The sequence below is a fragment of the Schistocerca gregaria genome, chromosome 1 (genome assembly GCF_023897955.1).
Source record: "Schistocerca gregaria isolate iqSchGreg1 chromosome 1, iqSchGreg1.2, whole genome shotgun sequence".
NCBI lineage: Eukaryota > Metazoa > Arthropoda > Insecta > Orthoptera > Acrididae > Schistocerca > Schistocerca gregaria.
The window spans coordinates 230,381,879-230,402,514 of NC_064920.1; the positions used below are offsets into that span (position 1 = coordinate 230,381,879).

Genomic DNA, 20,636 nt, shown 5'->3' on the forward strand with positions numbered 1-20,636 from the left:
GGAAAAATAACTTTCAGTCGATGACAAGGTCTTTAGAGATGGAGCGTCGACTGGGAATGGCAATCGGTCGTATTCTCTCCAAAGAAACCATTCAAGACTTACATTTTAGCTTGGAATCTGACCTCACAACACGAAAGGACATGTTTCCATACACGAAGATTGAGTTATGTGACAGAAAAGTGTCAGTATCTGAACGTGGATCGAGTTCCTACCACACAGATATAAAATATGACGTTTCCCTATGGTGCGACCAAGCCGTTTACTAAGAAATGAAAAGTGACGAGGAATAATGATACATACGTATAACAGAATCATTAAGAATATCTGATACAGATTTTTCAGTGAAATATTAAACATCCCCTGTAACTTAGCTCCATTTTTTAAAATTGTATTGCTTATAAGAAAAGGATAAGATTATAAAGATTGACAAAAAGACGTTCAATGACGGCTACTGAACACCATATTAGCTGTTCACCTTTTACCGTCATTAACATGAAGTTTATTTACAGAGATATACATTTTCTGCTCTTTCAACCGCGCATCGTTCTATGTTACGACAAAACTTAACCTGTTATCGACATACTTGCAATTTAGCGTAAATTTACAACATGGCGTCACATTTTTCATATTCTCAAACAGCTCCCAAAGATATTCATTATGTGCAGTGGCCCAGATAAGCCTACAACCTACTGGACATCGAACCTTCAACTTGCCAAACAAGAAAAGATATTTATTTACTAGTCTCGACTTAGAAGTACATGTGGAGTTAAAGCCGATGATCTGAGTAAACTGTCAGAGATAACTGCTACGAGTAACAAGTATTTAACATCCGTCAGATTATTGTTGAAACAAATGATTAATTCTATCGGTTAATGCAACAGCAAGTCTCTGCTGTATAGAACGATCCAGGAATACTTTTAAAGGTGGAAGTAATCGGTTGTAAGGTGTTACTGCTGCGTCAATTGATTACACGTTCTGGGAATCATTAATGAAGCGGGTCATCGTGTGTAACAACCATTCTGAGCTCAATGGGGACAGGAAAAAGAGCTATTTCATGAATAAGTACAGCTGCTGTCACCAGGTGAATAGTTGCAAGTGTGCTTCGTGGAGATTGTAGAGGCGTACAAAGGACCAAAAGCGTCACTTCGTAGTCAACTCCTGGAGTAGCATGTGAAATATTGCGATTGAGAGCGACGAATCATGATCTATGTGGGTGTCATGATCCAAACAAGAAACCACATAGTATCTTGAAAACAGGCTCGAAGGTAGAGGAATATTATTATATCATGAAAGTGGAGACATACGTTCAATATTAATGTGGCGATCTGGATATTTATTTCATTCTCGTGGATGAATATGTTCACTCTCATTCGACCTCAGGTCAAAGTAACACCCTTCGCACGCCAAGAAAGGTTAGTAATATCGCTGTTTATCAAGACAGATAAAGGATTCATCACAGTCAGCACTATTAATTGAATGGTCGCTGACGAAGCTGTTATCTGTGGTAAAACACTGTAAGGAAATGTCGAAATGACTCACACAGTATTTCCATTTGGCGTAGGGCTTAATTATTTGCAGCACTCTTTAGCTCCAAGTTTGTAACTCATATACGGCCACCGTGTGTGACGCGGCAAACCTCAATATGTGCGTGCAATCCATCAAGACCAAGTGTCCGGAAAGGCGCACCATCAGCCCGTTATACTAATCTGTTTATTTGGTTGCCTACTTGCAGGCGCGAACAAATTTGATTTGGGAATACGGAGCGGAGGGGAATAGTATATTGACGAAGACAGCACAACTCTCAGAGATGCAAAGTGCAACTATAATAATTCTGCAAAGCATTAGAATGCTTCTCATTACTAGTGGGGCTTTGATACACAGCAACAAAGAGCAGCAAAACCAGCTGGTTCTCTGATAACTTATCTTGTGACGCAAACGTGCAGCAAATTCCCATTGGGTCTGTGATAACGTATCGTGGAGCACATAGGGGTAATGTTAATATGATATGTAATAGGACCAGCACTTAATACAACAGTGTAGAAGACGAATGGAAGACTAAGAACTGTACGGGAGGAATCCAGTGGGAAAAAAAACAACATGCAGTACAGCAGTGTGACAAATCCTGGAGAACTGAACCACTGTTCAGAGTCATCATGAGGTAGACGTGTTAGCAGACATCGGACTAATTCAGTGATGCGCTGCTATGACCGTAACAGTTTAGTATAACTTACGTAACTGTGTAACGGAGTTGCTAGGAAAACATAAAGAGGAGTCTGCGGGAAAATGCTGACCCCGTTTTCGTATAATTTTGTTGACTACATTTAGAGAATTAGCACACGAGAACGCCTCTAGCCCTGTGTAAATGAAAAGAAGCTGTCTAGGTGTTCGAATGATCTGATTCTCTAGTGCCATTTTTTTTAATTGACAGCCAGGCATTGTAGTAATGAAGCTGTCAGCCAGGTCTCTTAAGTACTCCACTGCAGACCACCCTGGCAGAATGGTCTAGATGGTTTTGTATTGGGTATGGTATTTAAAATTCTGGAGACGGAAAAGGGCCTGGAAGATCAGAAGGATGTTAAGCATAGAGAGATTATGATTCAAATGGCTCTGAGCACTATGGGACTTAACATCTGAGGTCATCAGTCCCCTAGAACTTAGAACTACTTAAACCTAACTAACCTAAGGGCGTCACACACATCCATGCTCCAGGCAGGATTCGAACCTGCGACCGTAGCGGTCACGCAGTTCCAGACTGAAGCGCCTAGAACCACACGGCCACACCGGCCGGCCAGAGAGATTATAAAATGAACACCAACAAAAGCAAACTTAGGGCAATTGAGTTAGTCGAATTAAATCAGATGATGCAGATGGAATTACATTACGAATTGTGGAACAAAAGGGTAGTGGACAAGTCTAGACTGGTCACAGCAAGAAAAGCGTCACTGAAAAAGAGAAATTTACTAACAGCTAATATAAGTTTAAGTGTTAGAAAGTCTTATGTGAATGTGAGTATGGTGTTTTGTGGAAGTGAAACGTGGACGATGAATAGTGCCTATAGGCAAAGAATAGAAGCTTTCGAAACGAGGTATAACAGAATTCTGAAGATTAGATGGGTAGATCGTATAACTAATGAAGAGGCACTGCGCCAAACAGAGGAGGATAGAGCTTACTTTCACAGCTTGATTACCGCATCCTGACGCCTCAAGAAATATTTAATTTGGTTATGGAGGGAAGTGTGCGGATTAGAAGTCCTTTAGTAGAATGGAATGATCGCATAGGCTCAGCACCAGTTAAATCAAGTGGCAGACAACGGTCTATTGGTAGGACGCACTCACCCTACAAAGGAAGCGGCTTACACAACACTCATACAGGACATTCTAGAATGCTGCTCAAGTGTGTGGGACCTATATGAAATGGGACTAACACGAGATATTGAATGTATACAAAGAATGACAATACGAATTATCACGGGTTCGTTTCGTTCCCGGAGAGCGTCAGCAAAACGCTGAAAACCTGAACTGGCAGATGCTTGAAGATGGATGCTAACATGCTTCCATTATATGATACTCTGCGAAAGCCTACACACCAAATTTAAAGAACTAGTATTAAGTGTCCTCAAGTGTCGTTACCGCAGGGAATGTGAAGACAACATTAGACTAACCACTGCACACAGGGAGGCGTTATTTCTGGGATCCATACCTGAGTGGAACTGGAAGTAACTCTAATATTTTCTACAATGAGAAGTACTCTCAGCCACGAACTTCACAGTGATTTACAGAGTTGGCTTAAGACGTAAAAAAATCAAAGGTGGAGACACGGATGTAGTTTTCAATAGTTGTGCAGAGATGAAGAGGACTGAATCAAAGCAGTCTTCAGAGTGGAGACCATCACATAACGTCTTGGAGTTTGGGCCTGTAGATTTGTAGATGGCGGGGGTTGACGGAGTAACAAATGAAATCCAGTCGATAAACTCGCTTGGCACAGTTTGAAAGAATACATCACCGTATGGAATGCCGACAGAAAACTTCATCTGAAACTTCAGGGGGAAATGGCCGTGGGCAATATATAAAACTTTCTCCTAACGTTTCATCCTCGACTGTAGCAAACATCTTCAGAGATAAAGCGGCGAACTGCAACCAGAACCTGGTAGCGCGGAATGTATGGGCAGTGCAGAAGACACAACAGTCCATCATATGACGTTGGCTACGAGATTATCTCTGGTAATGCCAACATCCTTGACTGAAACTAATCGATTGTCATTCTTACGGTGCAACGCCTTTCTCTGTTCTGTTAAAATTATTACGGTGCTTATAAACCTCAAAAGTCTCTCTATACATGCGAGCATGATAATGCGATGTTTTCGATATGAAGTACGTCTCACTGAACATTATTTCATGATCACCCACTTAGTAAACATGTTCCGCTACTACCGAATTACGCCTACGTCCTAGGCTGTAATTCATCTTGTACGGATAAATCGACGGCGGTGGAGTGACAGAAAAGAGGAAAGTGTTAAATGAGATTAAAATTTTGATGTCAACGTTGCACCGTAACAATGACGAGCGATTACTTCCAATGGACAGTGTTGGCATTACCAGAGATAATCTCGTCGCCGACGTCGCGTGTTGGTATGTGGTGCCCTCTACACTGCCCATATATTCGGTGTTCTCTTAAGTCCTGGTTGCAGTTCGTCGCCTTACCTCTGAAGACATTCCCGCAGTCGCAGATGAAACGTTAGGAGACAGCTTTATACATCGAACACGGCCTTTCAGGCCGGAAGTTTCGTGAAAAGTCTATGCCGGCCGTGGAAGCTTAATTTGTACGAGTCGACACAAAAGTTCTTCGTCGCTTGTAGTTTAGACCATTTCGTAATACAGTACCTCCCAATGTGTAATCAAATCCACTTTTCCTTTCATCCTAATTTTGTCCGTGGTTCCCTCCTAAGAGCTTCACACAGCGGCGTTCTGATAAACAACGATTGTCTTGTGTGTTAACAGAGGCACCCCGTGGAGTGTTCCGCTGCTGGGGACTAGCTCGCTTGTGAATGCTGAGAATAACACGGTATGGAGCTAACCATTAACTCGGCTGCAATCTTCCGGAGCGTTTATTGGGGCAAATCGCCAGACATGCGGCCGCCCTGAGCGGCAAACAGTCCTGCCCGATTTAAACGCTCGGGAATATTTAGACTGCCAGATGGTGCCAAGAGACTAGAGCAGAATTTCCCGTCTCACATGATAAATGACTCATCCAAAATTACCACTCTATTAATAATATGCAACAAAATCAAACAGCTTCTCACAATTACTCAAAAAATTATCGTATTAGGTAATATTTAAAATTACGCTGTTTTGCTTTAATTAGTACATACAGACCCTAATGGTTCAGTTTCTCATTAATGAAGCTTCTAATATTTAATAACTTTCTTCTGATCTGTGCATCTTTTCAACTAACTTTGCATTTACACATATACAAGTAAAGGCTTCTTCTGTTGTAGGAGGATGTAATAGATAAGTCAAAGTCTCACAGATATTCGGCTGTACATACTCATGAAACATGGCAGCCTTCATAATATTACAGAACGATAAAGAAGGCTGTCGCTAAATTTTGAAAAATTACCAAATGCCAAAATTTTCACATCTTTCAGTTCAGTGTTTTTGTCTGTAATTATAATGCTGTGTCGCTAAAAAATTGAATTCATATGTTTGAAAATTCTATTAAAATAAACAAACAGGCGAATATCTGTACAAACATTACTGATTAAAATTAGAATCGCGCCCTGCGGCCTCTGTCATTCCTCGCGGCTGAACGTTTGGTTCCTTAGAATTTCAACAAAGAGTTTATTCGAAGCTGTCTTCAAGGCATATAAGGACAGGAATTAAATCTGCCTCTCAAATAAGGCATGTGTAACGCAGGATTACTATTTTATATTTAAGAGAAGAACGGAAATTCATCAATTCGCTGAAAAACTGAAATGGCCATAGTTATCGAACAACAGTAAACAGTAAAATTTGAATCTTTGGCAGTGGTAAGTTACTGCGGCACTGCATTGAAAAGTTTTCAGTACGTCCATAAATACACCGTTACTATTTTACGAATAAACTGGAAAATGAATGACAACAAAGGAACATTCTCTAGGCATGGTGTTTGTATATTATTAAATTTGGAAAAACCGGCTGATTCTGTGCACTGTTGGTTAAGAAACTGGAGACTCGTTTTATCTGAAATCAGTATTCAGTGGACTGTGATAGAAACATAAGAAGAAATAAAGTTCTGTTTTTTTTACATAGTTCTCTTCTACTGCAATAGAAAGACCCAAAATAAATGAAAAGACTGAAACCATAAAGTAACTGACAAATTTCATTCCTTTTCGTTTCTCGCATTGTGCATTCCTATCTTCCTTCAATATTGCACAACTCATAGCTTTGGACTATCACCTTTCGAGATTTCTTTTCAGCTAATGTTCACTGTCAGCCATAAGAAGTGATGTATCAACAGCTGAATACCGTTTTTTATTCGTCAGTGGGAGTGCTAATATAGTTCGAAACAACAAAATATTTTTCTTTGATGAGACGAAAGACCAAATATTGTCTGAGGCTCGAAAATAGTGTTAGGTCTTTTTCTGCAACTCTGGTACTACGTAGCTACCTGTTATTGCTTCATACTTCTGTAGGTGATGCTGAATCCAACTATGTCTTTTGTTTTATTTGGTTGGCTCTAGTATTTGAAACACTGTAAATTTTATAAAAAAAAGTAAAGGAGACCGATAAATCCTACAAGAAAGAAAATGCTACTAAAAATAGCGTGCATGTAGTAACATACCTCTATAAACTCAATATATAGAACCACACAATAAAACTTGAGCCTACATATATCATTAGGTTCACAATTTTTGCATTAGAAATCTCTGTCTGTTTGGGTTTCTCTTATGTGGATTACAAAGGGAGTTGTGTTGCAGGCTTAAACAGTAGTCCACTTTCGTATGCCTGTCCCATCTAGCCGGATGTCTTTCCTTCATCACTTTGATATCCCCGTGGGACCTCTTTCACTGTTCCTCGCCGGAATCACGAAACTTTTACTCAAAGTCTTTGTAAGTGGCTGTGGAGAAAGTGGAGGTAGTTTGTAAATATGTTGTGGATCAATTCCTCATAGTTGTGCGCTTTACGGTTGCCCAAGAAATTCCTTACAACAGAGACAAAACTGTTCCAGGCACATGCTTCATGTCTTTCATAACCGTCGTAAAATCTCAATTATCGATGAACATGAAAATTTGAAGACCCTCGAAGTTCCCATTTTGAGTTTTTCATTACTGAGGCCAAGAAACGATCTGCAGATATACATGATAGAATTTCCATTTCTATCGAACTGCTTCACAAATTTCTCCATTAGAAACAGTTTAATGTGCAATTGCGGAAGTTTTTATTTCCTCTCAACCAGAGGTTCATTTCTGATGTTTGCTGCATCAACTGCCAAGTTTTTGCTTTCAGGCCATGTTACTTTTCTCCAAGCTCTACTAAAACCGCATGCATATGAGACATGGGTTCTCTGTATAGCCACATAGCTGCACAAGCACGAAATTGACCGTCTTCATATCAACACAAACACTACTTGTGCTGACGGCAACAAAGTATCTGCAGGACCATCCTGACAGTTTCATATTCCTCATGTAGCTTGTTGAAAGAGCAATTGGAATACATGCGTAGCAGTTGCCATTATGTAATAGCTCACAATGCAAGCTTCTCGAGGATCTATATACAAAAGCCTCGAATCCTATCGATATTCCGGCAAACCAATTTTGATAAGTACTTAAGGGATATTTTCGCAGTACACAACTTCACTTAAGTGTGGAAGAAACTAATTTTCTCAACTCCGGTAAACTGTAATCTTAGCTTCTATCTTCGAATACCTCTTTTCTTTTAACCTAGATGCCAACAGTTACGGTACTTTCTTAGACAGACTGAGGCCTCACATCTGACTGCTGAGTTCTCCCTGGAAGAATTTCTTGGGGTGTTACAGCATTTCTTTCTAATTCAAATCCACTGCTACTGACACCGCCCAATTCTTCAATATTTGACGATGGAATTTTTGGCACTTACAGGAACATCTAAGCTTATGGCACAGGTCACATTTCTGACTTTCCACTTCTTTGTATATGCTGAAGCCATTTAAATTCAGTACCAAAAATAACAATCATCGCGTTGGTTTCTTGCCCCTGTTCCCATCAAAAGTGAAACTGTTTCTTTCCCTATTTGTCTAGTATCTTAGGCACTCCACAAAACTTTTAAAAGGCAGCTTGCGAGAGTTGCAAGATATAATCGCTTAACGACTCAGCTTAGAAGCCAACAGGATAGTTTAAACAACCTGTTAGTGACTAATTTATGCTTCAGCACAGATTAAGCTACTCACGGTAGTTAAAGTAACTTCTTAGCGAAGAACTGTTGTCCCCGCGAAAACAGAAACCTAGGAAATAAAAACATGATTAAAAGTCTAAGCAAAATGTAATATTGACTATCATGATATTACAGAGAAAATACACAAAAAACTAACATTAGAAATTTAAAATAACTCCGTATTTTGTGGGACAGCTGTATACAGACATGGACAACATCAAACCGCAACGATTTTCTGCGGAAAACCTTATATCTGAAAAACTAGAGCCAATTTGAAAAACCAGAAAATAGATGTGGGTTCAGGCTCACCGTATCATTGGAGTCAGTCCTTTAGACATGCCCAAATGGTTTAATTAGTACACGGGACTGCTACCTGTCTGGCACAAATTTTCATTTGCTACGTGATATTGATATCAATAGAGTAAAAGAAATACGATATCGAGGAAGCATGATATGAGTAGATGGGTGAAACAAGTTTGACATCAAAATCAGAGTGAAAAGGTGAACGAAACAGCTATACTCGTGTCAACTGTTTCCTCGTAAATGAAGAAAACGTTTCTGTAACTGTTCATCTGGTATAATAGATTGAATACAAGTGAAATAGGGTAGAGGTAACAAGGAAAAATGGATGCATTTGAAATGTCTTATTATAGAAAGATTTTCAAAATTATGTGTTTATGTTACACAAAAAGTAGACATGTACGAGATGGAATAGATATGGAGAGAAAACTCTATGGAAAACCACTTACCAGGATATGGACAAGTTAGTGGAACAAGTATTTAGGCAATGAGGAATCATTGGAAAGAAAAGCAGAAGGGTCAGACACAAATTAGAAATATGGGTAATAAATTACTCATAAGGGGAGGCCGCAACGTTCGGATCACGTGTTTATTTTAAACTTTGTGCGCGTTTACTAGCCCATTAGGACAACATAATCTGCAAGTAGTAATCGCGAGAGAAGTTTTACGCTTCACTGGTGGGCGTTCAAACGCTGTAACTGGTGGATCGCTGGATCGAATCCCGTTCATGTTCTTCATTTAATTTATATGTTACTCAATACTAGTTATGTTATTTCGTACTTATTACTTTGAAAGGTAATATGATGAAACGACAGGTGTATTTCCATTAACTTTTATTGAATATCCAGTGTTATCTCGCTGTTTATTAATTTTTGTTATTACAAGTATTATGCGACTTTCATTTATGTAGCTAGTTTAAAAGCTTTATCAAGCGCCTTCAGACTTGTTCATGTTTTATTGATAACGAACGAGAAATTGTTTATCGTGAAGATGCTATTAAAATATATTCAATAGTACATCGCCAATTTTCGGCACCGATATTTACGAAAATGTTGCGTTTCTCATGGTTGCATCCAAATTGCTTTGTTTCTCCGTGGAAACTCTGAATACTTCGTGTGCATTTGGGAAAACTACATTCATTCGCTGTAGTAAACGCCGTTTTAATTTATTTCTCCATGTCTGTATTAAAAAAAAAAAAAGGATTCTGCAACTTTTAGTATAGAAAGCGCATCCGACGATTAATCGTACATTATCCTCACATTTTGCCATTTGTTATTTTTTGTAGTATCGAATAAAGTTATTTACACCTTTATTCATTGATGTTTGAATTGGGCTTTCCAAGCCTGTCCAGATGATTCAAACGGCTCTAAGCACTATGGGCCTTAACATCTGACGTCATCAGTCCCCTAGACTTAGAACTACTTAAACCTAACTAACCTAAGGACATCACACACATCCATGCCCTAGGCACGATTCGAACCTGCGACCGTAGCAGCAGTGCCGTTCCGGACTTAAGCGCCTCGAACCGCTCGGTCACATTGGCCGGATCCAAACCTGTCTGTCGTCCTTGAAACCTGTGCCTCGCAGATCGAAGAGTCCAGGTGCAAAGCAGCCCTCGGTACCTCACACAATTACAGATAGAAGGAATTTCTGAAATCACGACAGGAGCACATTTTCAGGAAAACTTTGTGCCTTTGGTCGTTTACTTGTCAATGGTTACTAATATAATATTTGTTGTGATAATAAAAAATTAGCAGACAAACAGACAACACTGGAAATTCAATCAAATTTCACGCAACAACATGTGTCTTTTCATCATATTACCTTCCAAATGTGATATGTGTAACATAATATGACTAGTGTTGAAAAAAATATAAATTAAAAGCAAGTAATGAACGGGATTCGCTCCAGCGGTGCATCGATTGCGGGGCTTCAAAGAGAAAGACATGAACGCTACCATCTCGTGCTCAGGGTCGCTACGTACTGGCACATCAATCACTCGTAAAATTTCTGTTGTGATTTTCTCGACGTCGCCTAAGTAATTCGCCGTACTGCTTGGACGTTCTAGCGCGAATTCTTTACAGACGAATGGCAAAACTGGTAGAAGCCGACCTCGGGGAAGATCCGTTTGGATTCCGTAGAAACATTGGAGCACGTGTGGCAATACTGACCTTACGTCTTATCTTAGAAAAAAGATTAACGAAAGGCAAACCTACGTTCCTAGCATTTGTATACTTAGAGAAAGCTTTTGACAATGTTGACTGGAATACTGTCTTTCAAATTCTAAAGTAGGCACGGGTAAAATACAGGGAGCGAAAGACTATCTACAATTCGTACAGAAACCAGATGGCATTATAAGAGTCGAGGGGCACGAAAGGGAAGCAGTGGTTGGGAGGGGAGTGAGACACGGTTGTAGCCTCTGCTCGATGGTATTCAATCTCTATAGTGTGCAAGCAGTAAAGGAAACGAAAGAAAAATTCGGAGTAGGTATTAAAAACCATGGAGAAGGAATAAAAACTTTGAGGTTCGCCGATAACATTGTAATCCTGTCAGAGACAGCAAAGGACTTGGAAGAGAAGTTGAACGGAATGGACAGTGTCTTGAAAGAAGGATATAAGATGAACATCAACAAAAGCAAAACGAGGATAATGGAATGTAGTCGAATTAACTCGGGTGATGCTGAGGGAATTAGATTAGGAAATGAGACACTTAAAGTAGTAAAGGAGTTTTGCTATTTGGGGAGCAAAATAACTGATGATGGTCGAAGTAGAGAGGATATAAAATGTAGACTGGCAATGGCAAGGAAAGCGTTTCGGAAGAAGAGATATTTGTTAACATCGAGTATAGATTTAAGTGTCAGGAAGTCGTTTCTGAAAGTATTTGTATGGAGTGTAGCCATGTATGGAAGTGAAACATGGACGCAAGAAGAGAATAGAAGCTTTCGAAATGTGATGCTACAGAAGAATGCTGAAGATTAGATGGGTAAATCACATAACTAATGAGGAGGTATTGAATAGAATTGGGGAGAAGAGGAGTTTGTGGCACTTGACAAGGAGAAGGGATCGGTTGGTAGGACATGCTCTGAGGCATCAAGGAATCACCAATTTAGTATTGGAGGGCAGCGTGGAGGGTAAAAATCGTAGAGGGGAACCAAGAGATGAATACACTAAGCAGATTCAGAAGGATGTAGGCTGCAGTAGGTACTGCGAGATAAAGAAGCTTGCACAGGATAGAGTAGCATGGAGAGCTGCATCAAATCAGTCTCAGGACTGAAGACCTCAAGAACAACAACTTCGACGTTATGTTGTCCTGATAGATTGCTAAAAGTGTACAAAGTTTGCACCTTAGGTATACGCAGTGATGAAAAGTATATCACAAGATAAGATGCAGAGCAGTGTCAAACCACCTGAAAGACTGGTTACTTAATAGTTGGGAGATCAGGGGAATTCCGAAGACGTGCGGTATAATAATTTATACATATTGTACCGGAGGAGGCGTTGGTGTTTTGGTCCCTCCGGTTAAGGACGAAGCGAGCTGCTGGGTGACGTAGGCCGCAGGTCGCAGGGTGCGGTGTTGGCTGCGGCTAGCGTACAGCGGTGTGGTGGCGCAGGGCCAGACGTACCACCACATCATCCCGTACGCGGGGCACATGCGGCTGACGGCGGTGTCGGCGCCCACCTTCTCGACGCGCACCAGGCCATCCGTCATCATGGCCGAGATCGACCGCATCAACCACCGCATGCGCCCGTCTCTCGCCTACCAGCCCGCCGAGGACTTCCTCAACTCCAGATCCATCGTGGTAAGCCGACCTCCTCTTCACTGTCACGCCTCTAACCGATCTGACGCTTTTCCACCAATCTCTCTTGTTAGCTGACGTCCTGCCACCCTAGTGTTAGGTGAATGGTGGAGTGATGCACAGTAGCATCCAAAAGTGTACCGTGGTTACACGTGCCTTGCATGTTTTGGGGTGACTTGAAAACTGAGTAGGCCTAAGGTCGCTAACTCTGGTTAAATCTGTTGGTGAAACATTTTCACCCCAATACTTGGCCAGCGGGAGGAGGGGAGGTAGCGGCGTACGTTTCCTGTACATTGGATTTTACACCTAAGTCCGGGATCAAATGGTAAACCTATCTGCCCTGTCTCATGGAGGCAGGACTTGTGATGCTGACCTGTCCTTCAGATGGAAACGAACTAGGTGCTACGCAGATGGCGATGCATTTATCGAGACTAGTGGCCCACGTACTGGCAACTTCATCAAAATCATTAACAACTCTAACATACCATTACACTACACACAAACTCATTACAATCATCCAATCTCCTAGACGAGACAGCCAAACTTACTACACCAGCAAGACACCAAAATGGCAATAATTATGGGTATAAAAAGGTTTGTGCCATGCCGTAAGCTACACTCCACATTAAAAGCAAAGGCCCCTAATTCGAGTATCGGTCCAGCATATAGTATTAATCTGCCAGGAAGTTTCATACGCTATTATAGTTCATCATCGTGCACTCTTTTCTAAAATACCAGTAAAACACATTAACAGACAGAACTAAAAAACTAAACTTAACTCCTCTCGAACAGGCCATGAAGGCCCAACTGTACCGACCGGCCGCCGTGTCAGCCTCAGCCCACAGGCGTCACTGGATGCGGATATTGAGGGGCATGTGGTCAGCACACCACTCTCCCGGCCGTATGTCAGTTTCTGGGACTTCTCTATCAAGTAGCTCCTCAGTTTGCCTCACAAGGGCTGAGTGCACCCCGCTCGCCAACAGCGCTGGCAGACCGGATGGTCACCCATCCCAGTGCTAGCTCAGCCTGACAGCGCTTAACTTCGTTAATCTGACGGGAACCGGTGTTACCACTGCGGCAAGACCGTTGGCCTCACAGACAGAACACCAGCTAAAAATTCTCGCTCTTTCCTAGCGTTCGGGCCATCGTAATGTCCATTATCATCACGATTTGTCCAATTTTATTTTATTTTTATTTTTTGGCCGGATGGCCTCCCTTTCGCCACAGTCGTCAGTTAACCTAACGAAAGGAGTTGGTGTACAACATTTATCTGTGTGTCATGAAAACTTTGTGTTATTCTACTCTATAATTGGCAGTCAAGTGAAACCCAAACACCCCCCACAATGGGACCATGGAATGGTTCCATTCAAAAGTAATCACCACACGCGTTAAGACATTTATCCCACTGGGAAACGAGACAATCAGTTCCTGTTGCAGAGAACAAGTTTGGCCGCTGACGGATCCACAATCGCGCCCAATCTTGCACTTCCTCGTCCGACTGAAACCGACATCCACGCAGTTCGTTCTTCACGTCGCCAAAAACGTGAAAATCGCCCGCTGAAGGGGTAAGGCTGTACAGAGCATGCTGCAGTGTTTCCCAACCAAATCACTGAAGCATAGCCTTCGTCCGATTGTCGTTCCACGTCCGGGGTACTTGTTTCCGTGTCATCGTAAAGCGTCCGTGTAGCGAGCGGGCGAGGCATGTACGCCTCGTGTGCTACACAGCTGTCTGAAGGGTAATCGGATCCTAGGCACTAGATCTTCGATATTTAACAGCTAAACGAAAACACTAGACCAGTCTGCCGATAACGAAGGTCATAAACCGACACCTGCGTGCACCTGTGATGTGGCATTATGCCGTTCAACTACCACAGTGGTGACAGTATCTAACGTAACAATAGATGAACTGCCTATCAGGTCGACTATATGCTATGGCAGGTTTGCATTTGACTACCTCTTGCAGTTGATTGTGTGTCTCATTCTCTAAGGCGGAGAAAGGGACTGGTTCAGCATTTGCCTGAACAGACAGGGAAATGTACCTAAAAACGATACTAAGGGTAGCTGGTGGGTCAGAGCTGACGTCGTTAATCTGACGCGCAGTTTCTATCGACAGCTGGCTGCCTCACTGTCCCACTGGGCGCACTGCGCTTTTAGACTATACCAGCAGGTCGAACTCAGTGGCAGTATAAGTCTAGAGTAGAACAGAAGCACTGTAAACCAGAGCCTTCCCCCTCCCTCGAAAACCAGACCGTGAATAATACGAAGTTCATTGTGGTCAGAAAATGCAGTATCCAAGACCGAACTGATCGATGTAGCGATGTGATGATTTGTATGTATGTAGTGAGCGCAGGCTTTACGAAAAAGATCAGGGGGGCCTCAAGTTGCCCTGCATGTATGCCTCACTCAGCTAGAAATGTTGTGCCCAGAACACGTAACGTTACTAGGGGCATAACACGTGGCATGTGGTAGAATCATCAATACTGACCTTGTATCGATCGTTGATAGCCAGAATTGCGGGGGTGTGTATGTCCGTTGGACGGCGCCTTCGTTATTGTCGAAGCTTGCCAAAAATTGCTGTATGATAATTTCTTCCGCCTCCGATGCCAGAGAAGAGCCTTTGTCATTGCCGTTGGCGGATGTGGAAACCAATTCTGGTTCAGTTCCCAGTGAAGGTGCAGAACATTCGTTAATAATTTCATGCTAGTGTACGTTTGTTGACTGTTAACTAGTTGTCGTAGTGTTTCTTATGCATGACACAAAGAATCATTGCTCTTGTTTTTGTTTCTATGTATTTTCCAAGAAACATAGACTGAGTTCTCACTTAGAGTATGTACTAGCGTTGCCAGTTGTCAGGACTGGGTAGCTGAGGAGAGAAAGACAGAGAGGACAAGCTGGCGACGTCGGAAGGTATTCTCTGTATTGCTCTGCAGAGAACGCATCTCTCTGTTCATTATATACATACTCCATGGAACATATGACGTCTTTGTTGCTGTCAAGTTAAGTTATATTTGTCTGTTGTGCTGAGCAGTTTTTTATTTGTAGAATTTCTACGTTCGTGACGTGCTAGCTGTTTTTTTGGCGTTTTTAAGGCGTAAGTCTCCCTGGTCATCTTTTCGTTATAACAGAATCCCTCATTTGCACATTTACAAGCAGCATTCGATAAGTAATGCAACACATTTTTTCTGAAAACATGTTGGTTCTATTCAGGATTCCAACATACCATATTATTCCGTACTTTTTTGGTTACAAAACCCTATGGTACCACTGTACTGGTCGACGTCGGAGCCAACGTGTTGCTGGATCAATAACATCCCCATCATCAACATACTACTTCCCGCAGTGTGCATCCTTCAGTGGGACAAATAGATGGAAGTCGGAAGATGCGCAGACTTGAGTGACGCCTTGCATTGTCACGGAAAAGAGAAATTCGTTTGCATCACCTCGAATGAGAGTGTCCGCACGTTCCAGTACTGTAGGAGTCACAGCTGTGTACGGCTGGACGGAGCATGGGAGATCGGACAGGAGCTTGTTGTGATGATGACAGAGGCTGATGATTTTGAAAACTACGCATAGCGCCGCCATCTATCGGAACATCAAGAAACTATACGGGCGGTAGTGGAAATATTCCAAGATGTCTCACAAGAAATTCAGGTTCGAATCCTGCCTCGCCTAACGACTCGCCGTGCGTTTGTTCACTGCCATGTCACAGTAGACATTCTGCAAGCGCCTATGACTATCTGCGATGCTTCGGCTCGGCCAAAAGAAACTCAATGACAGCACTCCACTTGGAATGCACCTCCGTTACAGACGCCATTTTGAAAACTACGCATAGCGCCGCCATCTATCGGAACATCAAGAAACTACGGGCGGTAGTGGAAATATTCCAAGATGTCTCACAAGAAATTCTGCAGTTTTTTCATCCGAAGTTGGACGAAAAAAAAGATGTGTTGCATTACTTATTGAACGCCCCTCATATTTTTACAATCTTCTCAAAGCTGGATTTACCGAATAATGAATTATAAGCGGAGTCCCTGTTTGTGCATTTGACACTTAACCCAATTGGTTTTTACTGTCGGGTGGGGATACCTACAACCATCTCAGTAGAGGTGCACAAGGAATCTATGAAAGTATTATCATCAGCTGTTGTGACTATCGAAACACGCAAGGGGTATTTAGAAGGACACTACAGTATCGGGAGACATGTTTAATCTCAGATCTCCTATGCCGGCCGAGGTGGTCTAGCGGTTCTAGGCGCTCAGTCCGGACCGCGCGACTGCTACGGTAGTAGTTCTAAGTTCTAGGGGACTGATGACCACAGATGTTAAGTCCCATAGTGCTCAGAGCCATTTGAACCAATCAGATCTCCTATGATCTCCATTCCCACCTTTCTTCTTGTCCCGTTTTCATGGTTATCTTTGTCGCTGTGTACCAGCCGAGATCTCAGTTCGCTTATGTCCTGTCGTGTCTGTTTCACGTATATTTATTGTAATGCGTATTTGAAATAAAGTCTGGGAATCTAAGGGGGCACCGTCTCAATGGCAGCGGATCACTAAACGGAAAACGGCAAGTAATGTGGCCATTGAGTTAGGCGAGTGGTTGTTAACGCCATTAACTAATTAGAGCAGGACCCAGTTCACCACTGTATCGTTCTATTGATGAAAATTCCTGCAATTGTACATTACTGCCTGGCAGCTGTAGAAATAATGAATGATATGTGATCTTTGGTAGGTGTACAAGGGAAGGTAGTCTTACTTTAGTTTTGTCATTCCTGTCACATGGCGTACCCTTAAATCAGAAGTCATACAACTGATGTATATTTATTATTTCGTGTGGCATTGTATTATATCTGAGACGAAGCCTTTTCGTATTTAACTTGCCAGCATATGTGTTTTCCGTTTCCAAAATTAGATTTAGTCTCTGTGACAACAACGAAAGAATATTGCGTACAATGACGACAACGTCAATAAATATTTTGATAATTGTTGCAAACCCTTTTTCGTAACAGAATCATGCACCTTCATTCGCGCCCGCGACTGACGTATTCAAACCTGACGTTAATGTAAGAGGATATTTTGAAAATGGTACAAAATGACTTTTGCTATATACTTCACCGGTGGTCAGCATAAACACGTCATACACGTCTGTGTACAGCTTTCATTTACTAACCCAACAGTTCTGAACGGATTGTATCAATTAGAAGATGTGTTGAGTAGAATTTATAGCACTATTTTGAACAAAGTTTGTTAGCCATTTGAAATCTTAAAGCCATGTTCCCTCGAAGTTTCATCGGATAAAGCGTCTCAACACTTACACACTTTTCTTGAACGTACAAGTGTAAATAGTGATGCTATTTGGGGACCGCCTCCGTAGTTGAGTGTTTGTTAGTTTTAAGTGTGGAAGTCGCCACTGTGCTACGTATTCCTCTGCTCAGCTCTCCCCCACTCCCGTCCCCTGACTCCAACACCAACCCCATACGACACTGCGATTCGTGGCCATGCTCGGTATTTATTGAGCAGCAATATTGAGTCACATATTGCGCGCAAGTGCAACAACGGCACAATATTACTGCGCATTATGCTCGGGGCGCGCTGTAGCGACTGGAGTTATCTCTCGTTTAGAAGGGAATGTTTCAGTGTCGCTGCTGTCGTCGCGTCAGTGGGACAGAAAAACCAAAGCATGACTCCAACACCTTTTTCCTATCAGACGGCGAGAGCTTCCCTCACCTGCTGGTCTTCTGTCCCTCGGACGTGGACATCAGTCTAGTTCACCAACTTTCTGAGCTTTGTTGCCAAGTCAGTGACATAATTAATAAAAAATGGTCAGGGGAAATCTACAGTAAGTGAGAGGCCTTCAGTGAAGTTAAAAGTGAAAGTATATTTTAAATCGAAAGAAACATAACTCAAGGTAGCCCTGTCACACAATTACATTTGTCCACTCTCAATTACAAACGATTTATCGAGCTGCATTCCTGCAGCAGACCAGATATTACACTTGACAAATACTTCCAGAAGTTCAATGGAGACAATGAAATCGAAAATCAGTACCGAGAGAGAGAGAGAGAGAGAGAGAGAGAGAGAGAGAGAGAGAGAGAGAGAGAGAGAGAGCCTTAAGAAAACTCGCCATAAGGAGCGATTTTAATATTAACTGAATGATGAACTGGGAAAATGAAACTTCCTGGCAGATTAAAACTGTGTGACGGACCGATACTCGAACTCGGGACCTTTCCCTTACGCAGGCAAGTGCTCTACCATCTGAACTACCCTAGCACGACTCACGCCCTGTCCTCACAGCTTTACTTTTGCCAGTACCTCGTCTCCTTCCTTCCAAACTTTACTACAGAAGATCTCCTGCGAACCTTGCAGACCTAGCACTCCTGAAAGAAAGGAGTTCGAGTCTCGGTCCGGCACACAGTTTTAATCTGCCAGGAAGTTTCATATCAGGGCACACTCTGGTGCAGAGTGAAAATCTCATTCTGGAACTGGGAAAATGTTTAACCCGTCCATCCGATTTTCCGCCATGCAGGCATGACAACGATGCTGTTTTTTGGGTGTAGAAAATTAGTTCTGATTCTCGAGTCGATTTATCTCATAGGGAGCTTTTTAATTACGTAATTGATAGATGTCCGATTGGTACAAATAACTTCGTCATCTAGATTTTATTCATGCCTGGTCTCCAGCCGGAACATATTGTCACCTGGACACAACATTTCGGCCCACTTGATCGGCATCTTCAGGTGAGTCAATGCGACAGCCTACTCACCTGAAGAAAGCGGCCAGGTGGGCGGCCGAGGTGGCCGAGCGGTTCTAGACGCTGCAGTCTGGAACCGCGCGACCGCTACGGTCGCAGGTTCGAATCCTGCCTCGGGCATGGATGTGTGTGATGTCCTTAGGTTACTTAGGTTTAAGTAGTTCTAAGTTCTAGGGGACTGATGACCTCAGAAGTTAAGTCCCATAGTGCTCAGAGCAATTCGAACCATTTGAAAGTGGCCAGGTGAACCGCCGAAACGTCGTGTCCAGATGACAACATGTTCCGGCTGGAGACCAGACACGAATAAAACCTAGATGACGGAAATGAGCAGGCTGTCGCACTAACTCAGCAGAAGATGGCGGCTAGTTGGACCGCCGAAATATTGTTCTAGCTGCCATTACGTTTCGGCTGGAGACCCGACATGAATTCAACCAATTATTACGCTGGGAAAGTTTACGGAGCCACAATTTCGTAATCTCGTCAGCATCATGAACCTGTAACCGGGATTTCTAGATTAATTTTATTACAGTATTTACTATAAGAGGAGTCACGGAGGCTTCGCCACATGCTCTACCTATCCACGAAAAGTCTATGGGTTACAGTGTTAGCCACATCTCTTCTTTCAGAGCGAACATGTCAGCATTCGACGATATGGAAATCGATGCAAAATCCTAGATGTAACACTTCGTAGCGATATGAAATGTAATGATCATATTGGCTCAGTCGTTGGTTAAGCAGGTGGTAGGCCTCAGTTTATTGGTAGGACACTGGGGAAGTGCAATCAGTCTACAAAGGAGATAGCTTACAAATCACTCGTGCGACCGGTTCTAAAATATTGCTCAAATGTGTGGGACCCGTGTCATATAGGACTAACACGGGATGTTGCAGGTACATAGGGAAGGGCACAACGAACGGTCACAGGTTCGTTTGATCTGTGGAAGAGTGTCACAAAGATGCTGAAGAAATTGAACTGGCAAACTCTTGAAGATAGACGTAAACCATCCTGAGAACGTCTACTAACAAAGTTTCAACAACCGGCCTTAAATGATGACTTTAGGAATATACTACAACCCTTATGTATCGCTCTCAAAGGGATTGTGAGGATAAGATTAAAATAATTACAGCATGCACAGAGGTATTCGAACAATAATTCTTCCCGCACTCCATGCTTGAATGGAATGGAAAGAAACTCTAATAACTAGCACAATGGGACGTCCCCTTTGCCATGCACTTCTTGGTGGTTTGAGAGTATAGAGGTAGATGCAGATTACCTTGCAACTGGAAAAACTTTTGAAGACCTCGAACTTCAACATTCACTGCACCAACTACCATCAGTTGTATCTTGATGGAAAACTGCGAAGCTATTTGCACCTGCTTGGAAAATACACCAAGGTTTAAAGCCGCAA

General features: G+C 42.3%; 1 protein-coding gene across 11 annotated transcripts in view; it reads left to right on the forward strand.

Moving 5' to 3' along the window:
- The window catches only part of LOC126338177 (uncharacterized), a 116,891-nt gene that overhangs the window by 55,694 nt on the left and 40,561 nt on the right, over positions 1-20,636 (forward strand). For 8 of the 11 annotated variants that reach the window (XM_050001533.1, XM_050001534.1, XM_050001529.1 and 5 more), the window contains one exon: positions 12,298-12,486. The exons of 2 other annotated variants lie outside the window; for them this stretch is intronic. In XM_050001533.1, the coding sequence (XP_049857490.1) occupies positions 12,298-12,486 (189 nt within the window). Of the gene's footprint in view, positions 1-4,997; positions 5,062-12,297; positions 12,487-20,636 lie in introns of all 11 variants that reach the window. One more of the 11 variants, XM_050001535.1, reaches the window with a different exon arrangement.